We start from the raw sequence: 9,735 nt of genomic DNA on the forward strand, positions 1-9,735 counted from the left end.
AGAAGTATTATTTTTTTTTAATTTCTTTTTTTACGAAAAATATTTTTAACAAAATATTTATGACATGTGAGCACAGCGCATGTGCGCATTTAACAAATTTATTAATAATATATAAATAAATGATGTATTTATATATGAAAATTTTATATGTTTATATTTATATAAACACATAGGTTTATCGATTTTGAATGTGTAAACAAATATATTTATTAGACAGTTTATAATTTATTAATAAATCAGATGCAAAACATTATTTTCTAAATTTAAATGTTTTATCAAAAAATGTTTAGACCGTATAAAATATTGAATTCTTACCGCTATCACAGAGTAATCACGCACAAAGTATACATTTGTTATCAAAGTGTAAGTTAATGTAAACAATTATACGGCAATATATTTTGCTAATATAATTATATGTGAATAAAAACTATATATTAAAATTAATTATGTATAACATTCTTCTTGCATTAAAATAATAAAGATAAATTTTAAATGACAAATTTATAGTATAACCAATGTGTAATAGATAACATATAATTAGAATATATAAAATATTAATTATAATAATTATTTTGTGTGTTTAGTTCGTAGCAGATATATAATATATTGAAAGATCGATTATTTTTTTTACATACAGTCATTTAAAATATTCGAACAATAAAAAATTGCTAACATATATCACAAGTCTATTTGTAAATAATAATATGAATTTCTAAAAATATATACTATCATCTACGATTTAAAGCCAAGTACCAAAGTAATACAAAAATTGACATAAGACTACTAATATTACATACGTTATAATATCAATGATCCCTTTATCATTTTCTATTGGTATAGATGTGATATGTACATGTATTGCAACCAGCATTTAACATAAGGGGAAAATTCATTGGAATTTCTTTTATAAATTATAATAAATATATATTTTTTTTAAAATTATCAAAAGTAAGATTTAAAAAATTATGATTTAAATGAATTATTTCAAAAAGTGAATTTAATTTTGAATAGAAGTTTACTTTTCCCCTGTTATTTCTATATAATATATTTTTCCATTTTTCTTTTTCTCAATAACTCTTAACTGCAAAATCTAAAAAATATTACATATTATTTTAATATGCAACGCACACATCAGACTTCTCTACTTTTTAATTAAGCCTTAAGTTAAAATAATATAAATTTAAATAATATAAACCTGCAATTAAGTAAATAATAAACATCTGTTATATATTTTGTTTGCTTATTCACTCTCAGTCATTTACAAGTCCGAAATATAATCAGCGCCTTAACATTTTCATCAAAAAAAAAAATAATCAACTTCGAGAACGTCAAAGTATATATGAGATGAATAACGGTACGTTCTGGGACAGTCTCTGAATAGGGAATGCATCTCATCGACGGCTCATTACAGCTACCACGGTCGCCACATCGGGTCGCGCTCGTCCACGCGTTCGACGTCGATTTCTTCATCGTCATCGGCGTTAATGTCTTGCGGGTCATTCGTTTTGTTCCTCATCGTCGTCGTCGTCGTCGTCGTTGACCGCCGATCCCTCAGACTCTTCGGTTTGCCGCTGCAATTTACTGTTAATTTCTCATCGGCCTCAACGAGCGACATCGTGGCCCGACATCGTGGCGTGAAGGAAACGGTTGTCGTCGACGCGCCCGCGTCATCGATCTCGTCGACAGTCTTATCAGCGCGGACCATGGATTTGATCTCTGGCGACACGCTTGCGGAAGGTCTCGCCGAGTCAATTTCACCGGAGGTGGCGACGGGACCACAAGGTGCCACGACGTTGGCGACGCGATCCAGATTGACCAGGGTAGGCGATAACAGATTGGCTTTCGGCTGAGGAGAACAGTGAGTTTTTTATTGTCATTACGGCGATCGTCAACACTTCGCGATCATAAATCTCTGCGACTTGAACGCGATAATATCTTTGTCGTTACTTTTGGGTATAGTTCCGTGAGAAACGTACGAAATATAATTCCATCTTCTTTAATATAATATATCATTTAAATTTCTTTGTTTCTTTAAGGATGTTTTGGCTGTAAATAGTAGCAAAAAACTGTCAAAATTAAAAAAAAAAGCATATTTCGTACATTTATATTGCTTGAAAAATCAAACAAATAAATCCGGATTATAAAACAAATTAAATATCATAAAATAATATGATTTTTCACGTCTTCGTAAAAAAAAATAATTGCAATTAATTTATGACAAAAACTTTTGACCATGAATAACTCCTGAAGTTAACCGCAAAAAAAACATAGAGAAACGAATAATTTGTAGAAAGAGAGAAAGAGACAGATAATATTTTTCTACAATTTTTAATAAATAACTTTTACACGAGAATCTAAATCAAGTTCTTGCTAAAATATTTATTAGAGATTTCTTAATATATGCGAAAATTTTTATTTTGTTGACAATGTTTTTTTTGTTTTGTCAAATTTGTCAATAAATGCTACAATACGATTTTTCTTAAGAATCAATACTAACTTTAAACTTGAATAATTTCCAAACTGTTAAAAGAATTGTGTTCAGGTTTTGTACAGATGTTCAGAAAAAATAGTAGAAGTCTATAAAATTTTCATGCTTTTATCAATGTTTTGACATATGACACATCCTAAAACGAAATCACAAGGATTTCAAAGTTATTAATAATAAATATGAAAAAAAAGCGATAAAAACTGCGGAAATAATAGAGGTAATAATAATAGCGCAAAACATAATTGATTATATAATGATCCACAATGCAGATAAAAAAAAATAAAAAAATATATAGATATATGTATATACAAAGTGAAAGCTTAATAAATATATTATATATATATACAGTAAGAAGTAAGTAATAAAAGTAAGAGAAAACTCATAAATAATAATTAATTGGATGTTAATTATAAGAATTATTACTGCATGCATAATTTTCCCTTTTTTTAATCTTCAATCGTAGCAACAAAGTATAATTACGATAATTGCGATAAATTGCATGTTGCGAATTCTTTCTCGTAAGCCTATGCAAGGGACCTAACATAAATTCAATGCAGATGAAGCTTACTCAAGGCGCCTACTTTATATCCCTCATGAATGACAATTGCAGTGGCAAACCGGACCGTACATTAAATTACGCCGCGTAATACTTTGTTCGTGGAAATTCGTGCCTCCATTAAAAGTTTCACGCGAGAGAGCGAGCGGTATTCATCTCGCAAATTTGCGGAAGATATATCCGCGCGAGCGCTATATTCGCTTCGCAAAACTTTCGCCTCATTAACCCCCTCCCCGCCACGCCGCCCATCATTCTTCTCCTCCCTTCGCTCTCTCCGACCGATTATAATATGTCATGCTAATTGCAGATCGAACCGATAATTACCGATGAATTTGTTTGCCGACTTTGAAGGCCAGCTGCGAGGTGTCTCGCCAGCCTTTCCGCGGCTTCACCTGGAAGCGACGAGAGAAATCTGCAGGCTTCCGCCGCGCAATGCCCAAAGCCGGACTGCCAGCGGCTCTCCGCGGAAATATCCTCGTCGCTCGTAATCGTCGTCGACGATCCGGCGTTTCGCGAGGCCTGCAGCTTCTGCAGATGACGCACCGTCAACTCGAGGATGTCAGCCTTCTCCAGCTTGCTGATGTTCTCGCCCTCGGTCTGCCAATAATCATTGCGTTAGTCAGATTTATCGATCCCTTTCGTTCCTTCATTTATGAAATGTGCATCTTAACAAAATTTGTGATATTAATAAAGAGAAATGATTACCCGCCACTCATGCAGGAAAGTAATATCAGGGCAAAAGCATAAAAGATATAATCAATATTAATCCTTTATCTGGGGTTGGGTAAGTGAATTTTTTTTTTTTTTTTAAAACTAAGTTAAATTTAAAGGGCCAAAAATTAATTAACAATAAATTTACGTTAAAAGCTACTTACTAAAGAAACTAGTTTAAGTTCAAAATTAACTAAGTTAAATTAAGAGTTATTAACGTTCCAATTTTTCAACTCAACTTTTTAACTAGTTAGTCAAGCCTAAAAATTAAATATATAAAAAGTTTGATTGATTCTATCAATCCTTATTTAATTAATAATTTAATCAATCCCATTTTCGCTACTTCGTTAAATTATGAAAAATCTATAACGCACACAATGTCATACTCCGTCGACTTGTTGATCGTAATAATTTCGCGCCTCTCTACGGAAAGTTAACGCTTCTATCTCTCCCAGATTAGTCTCATCGGCGCAAAGTGAAGCGATTCCGCGAGAAGGAGAACGTCGAGTTTTTCGGACTAGAAGAAATTGCTACTAAAGTGCTGTCGTTATTGGTTCGCGACGCTTACGGGGCACTTTATTTTGTGTCATCACATCCGATTGAGGATGCTCATTAGAAAAAGGGAGACGAGCAATTCAGAACGCTCATTAAAAGGATATCGTAACCGCGACGACGCCTGACCATCTCGAGGAAGCTCGATGCTCCACGATCCGCGACAATCCACGATGCGCGAGAAGAAGAAGAGGAAGAAGAATAGCATCCGGTCGGGGAACATTAAGCCGTACGAAACGTGCCGACTGGACCGGCTAATGTGCCGTTGGAAAATTAGCATGGTGAAATCAACGATGCCTTTCACGCTGATTCAGCGAATTACGTGCACAATGGCAACGATGGCCGACGCAGAAGGAAGTTTCACGCGCGATCGTTTCGCGCGGAAAGACGCTATCGACAAATTACCATCAATGGCGAAGCACATTGTAGAGGATAAGTTAGTGACGTACAGGAAACGCGTTATGAAGCTCCTTTACGCGCTCCTTTATGCGTTTGCGCATAAAGGAGCGTCGATGTTTGAGGCAGAATTATTTCTCAAAATCCGAACACCGTGTATTCTCACCTCGCATCTTCGACGCTAAATGTGAACTGTTGAATTTGGAATTTTAATTTTGATATTAAATTTAATGCCGACGAGAATAGTGCTGTAAATCATCACGCAGAGGAAGAGGAATAAGCAAAAACAAAATCATATATGAATTGCTTTAAATGTATAATAATATTTTGCAAATATTTTGTAAACAAATTTTGTTTCTTCATAAAGGAAGCTTTGTTTTCATGCCAATGTATTTCAGAATGTCGAGAAATCACAATTTTACAAAATGTCCGTATGTGTGTATGTGCGCAAAAAAGACTTGCTCTAACTTTCGTAAATTTTGAAATATCGGGCTAATTTTTTTTATATGAATAGAGTATCATACTGGTATTAAATTTGACTAGGATCGGTAAAAGGGTTTATTTTTTTATAAAATTTTGAATTTTTCCAAAAAAAAAGAGCGTTGTTGCTCTAACTCTCTCTGCTTTCGCAAATTTTGAGATATCCGGCTAAATATTTTTATATGAATAGAATATCATTAAAAGATGGTTGGTATTGAATTTAATGAGAATTGGTGAAAGACTTGATTTTTTTATAAAATTTTGAATTTTTAAAAAAAGAGATGTGATTAACTTCTGCAAATTTTGAGATATTGGGCTAAATATTTTTACATGAGACATTTTTATTGATATAGAGAAGAAAATTAAATTAGCGAAAGCAATGTGCAAGTTTTTAATATGCACAATTTTTTACTTGTTAAATTTTGCGATAAGGAAGACTCTTTTCTGAAATGAGGTCTGATTTTTCACATATTTCCCATATTCGACATTCCCATAAATAATTCTCACTCTCGCTTATCTCCAAATCGCGTTCGGTGTTATCAGAATCGTGGGCTGAGAATCGTGTGATGTAAAAATAGCGAGCGGAAGGCGACGTTGGGACGCATTAAAAATTAAACGGCGATATTGAAGATATTTAAATTCCACCTACGTATCGCCCAATAAAGCGCGTTACGCGGTCCGCATCCGACTACACACTGAATATCATTTTGTTGACACTCGTTCACCGGGTGGTAGGTTCCCACGATATCTCACCGAGAATATATTTAAAAGTAAAATCGCCTGCACGCGTAGTTGCGGCCGGAGAATGTCTTTCCTGCTAGGCGCGATCCGTAAAATTGCAGCAGGGAGCGGTGGTGACGCGCGAACCGAGGCACTCGGTATCATAAATAGAGTCGAGCAAGAAACGCGAGAGAAGGTTCGTGCGGGACGTGTGGGGAGAAAAAGCATAGCACGTGCTCGCTGAAGCAGGGCTACGTATCGACATCCGAGATTCTTGCGTTCCGAAACCCTTTTCCTGCCGCTCTTCTAGTCGTTAAAGAATAATTTCTTTCGATCGCGAGAAAAAAAAAAAGAAAGATCGAACGGAAGATCGCGGAGCGAAAGTTAATGGCTGCTTGCAAAAAAGCTGCAAACATAATATGTACAGCTGTGTGCCTATTATCACGTCTAAAAGTTTGTCTTAGGCAGCACTGTTTTAACGTAACAGATGTTCAAAAATATTTGAGAATAAAAGAATTGCTACATATATTTTTTATTTAATTTTATTTTAATTTTATTAAATTTTAATTTAATTTAATTTGATTTGATTTTATATTTATTTTTTAATTGCGGAATAGAGGAAAATTTTATTTTGCATATAATTATACATTATTCTGTTATTGCATATAATTATTAATATGCATTTAATATTGCTATTTCAAATAACGAAAAACATTTATATTGGTAATGTAAAAAGCAATAATCTTACCTGTAAAGCGTCCACCATGAGATCCTTAAGTTCGTCGAGGCAACGATTTATACGCGCTCGCCTCTTCCTTTCCAAAAGTGGCTTCGTTATCTGGTTAAACACACGTTGTATTTTATTAATAAATATTCCGCGAACAGCTGCTTCGCATACCGGCCGTGCAGAAACTTTGACACCTCGATCTTGTATATCTCGTCGCGTGTGTTCGATCATCAACTTATTAACTACTATGTAGTCGAGACACGAAAGCGGAAATTGAATATCAAAGTGTCAGGAATATACTTAAGTGAGAAACGCAGAGGAATTTTTTTTATTATTTTTCGTATTAATTGACGAAAAAAATCCTCGATTTATAATGAACAGTGACACGTCACGAATAAAATCTCTTTATTTGGTCGCGCGAAGATAGCGATGATTTAACATCAATTAGCGACTGATATCGCCGTATCGATTTCTTATCGGTTGTTGAGCAGCGAGAAAGAATACAAATTTATGCGGTGCGATGTCAGCTGTCGAGTGAAAAAAATGAATAAAATCTTGATTGCGTTGAAAAGGCGCAAGAACTAAAATAAACGTGTCTGATTTAAGGACAATTTGTCAATTATATGTCAAATGCGTGGCTATCGATTTGTCGAATGCCGAGTATCGCAAGAAATAAAATCGTAAAAGAATGTATAAATTATTATGTATGCTCTTTGCATACATCTAAAACTTTGCAATTTTATCTCTATCAATGTATCGATGTTACCACATAACACAAAGTTAATTACCAGTCACCAAACCGCATCGATAAATAATCGTCTACCGTTAACAAAAAAAAAAAAAAAAGAAATTCTGTATATCACCGGCAATTAATGAATGCGAACTTCAGCTCGGATTGACGTGCGTGGTACGCGGCTACGCAGACTCGTTACGCAATCACTCGTGAGCTACATATGTAAATAAATATCAACTTTCTTAAACCGCGTGTAATTATGCGTAAGTATAATTTTTTAATTCACGTTATACGAAGAGAAAAATTTGTATTTTTCACAGATAATTATTCAAGCTCTGTATTAATTGCGATACCTTTTTGTATTGATATGTTCTCGAGACTGGATGAGGATAATCGTACGACATCATTGCAGGTGGGGGAAGATATAGATGCAGAAAGTAAATAAAAAACTGCAAAAGAAGAAATTAACAATAATAAATACAATTGAATAAGATATAAAAAAGAGAAAGCTCTTCGATATAAATACACAAAATAAGACTAGTTATAAATGCTAATTATGCAATAGACATAAAATAATTTATAAATACAAATATTGTCAAAGATAATAAAGAAATGAAAATATATAACAAACATCTCCTTTATCTGTATAATAAGTAATAAAGAATAAATACAATATAAATAATATCTTCTACAATAAATTCCGTGTTCTGTTTTCTTTTTAACAAGCAATTTATATAAACGATTAATTAATACGGAAATAGATAATGTAAAATATCTGAAAGTAAAATATAACAGTTAGAATCTCTCTCATCGGAGAAGTTAACTGTATCTAGTTAAACCGGATATCTGCCGCGATAAAATATATGATAAAAAATTTATTTTGCCAACAGCCAATAAACTTTTGATGAATAAAATACATAAACGTCATTGGCAAGGCACCGAACGATCAGCCGGTGCAATTTAGAAAGTCATCAAATAAATTCGAGAGCCGACGCTTGGAAATTGACATTCACACTTTGACCGTACAAAATATTCGTCTCTCAAATTAATATTATAATTGATACAAAACTAATCGCTCTTTTAGAAATTTTGTGCTTAGGAATTAGTGTTTTAAAGGTAAAGATAATTGCTCCAAGATAAATAATTTTATACGAAAGGTATAACACACAGAGAAAAATTTATACAAATAATATACAAAAAAAAAGAGAAAAAAAAATAAAGTAAAAAATGTACCTTTGTTAAAGCTGGCAATTCCAACAGCAGTCTGTAATAATTGCCATTTAGAATGTCAAAAATTACATTTGAAGACCCTACCGAATAAAATCTATAGAGAATAATTAATAACACACAGGAGCAATGCCAGCACGTTGACGTGTCTCGTCAATTTTCCTCAAACAGTCCAATTGCAACACGAGGCGATCTGTCTCACGGCGTCTCGCCGTGACATTTTACATTTCACGTATCAAGATTTAAATGAATAAAATAGATAACGTGTGTATTCCGACGGCACGCCGAGCGAATTGACAGGTCGAGACGGGCTGACATTAGACACAGAGGCGGGTGCACTTGGTGGAGTCTCTACACCAACTGACTCGATTGCTCTTCGCTGCCATTCCGACACAGGCTACCCTCACCCAGCTTGGAACCCTCCGGAGAAGCTACTTTGGATAGGAAGGTCGCTCCAAATGCTTCACGGTGTTGCACTCACTCACACAAGCGCGCAGCCGATATATACGGGCTGACAAAACACACACGCCGCTTCCAGCATTTTACAATAATTAAAATCAATATTGCCAAATCAATCCTGTCAAATTTTACCACAAAAAGTTAAAACTTTTTTTCCCGTATATATTTAAATCTCAATTTGAAAAAAAAAAAAAAAATTGTCATATTATAATCCTTCGTATAATAAATCACAAAAAAGAAATATTTGTTTTTTTACAATTTTCGCTTATTGATTAATTTCGATTTATTGGCCGGTGGAGATATACGACGAATTAAAACAGTTAGCAATTACTGTTTAAGTTACGCCGTACGCGATAATTAACACCGTGCGTGGCAAATGGGATTGTATTACGAATTTTACACACGCGCCTGCGGCACACACTCGCGTCGAATTTGTTTGCAAAATATTAGCAACCGTGCGGAGTTTGCAATGCACTCGCGGTAACACGAGCCATCGCATTCAGTGAAAGCAAGCAACGTTCAATCAGAATGCTATTACCACATATCCGTCGATAATGAGACGGGATTATAACCGTGGCACGTTTGGCGCTTCTGTGTAACGCGGTCGTGTTACATTCGTCAATGTTTCTTTTCCCTTCCGATAGATACTTTGACTGCAAGCTCTGCTGTTTCCTGATAAAATCTCT

General features: G+C 34.3%; 1 protein-coding gene across 1 annotated transcript; it reads right to left on the minus strand.

Moving 5' to 3' along the window:
- Positions 1-1,061: 1,061 nt before the first annotated feature.
- On the minus strand, positions 1,062-8,730 carry LOC126857224 (enhancer of split mgamma protein-like). The gene is made up of 5 exons (XM_050606437.1): positions 8,597-8,730; positions 7,717-7,812; positions 6,652-6,741; positions 3,369-3,641; positions 1,062-1,846 (listed from the first exon to the last, which is right to left on the minus strand). Exons 2-5 carry the CDS (start codon positions 7,768-7,770, stop codon positions 1,412-1,414), a joined length of 852 nt encoding a protein of 283 aa, XP_050462394.1. The 5' UTR covers positions 7,771-7,812; positions 8,597-8,730; the 3' UTR covers positions 1,062-1,411.
- Between the last annotated feature and the right edge of the window lie 1,005 nt (positions 8,731-9,735).

Source organism: Cataglyphis hispanica, chromosome 21 (genome assembly GCF_021464435.1).
Source record: "Cataglyphis hispanica isolate Lineage 1 chromosome 21, ULB_Chis1_1.0, whole genome shotgun sequence".
Classification (NCBI taxonomy): domain Eukaryota; kingdom Metazoa; phylum Arthropoda; class Insecta; order Hymenoptera; family Formicidae; genus Cataglyphis; species Cataglyphis hispanica.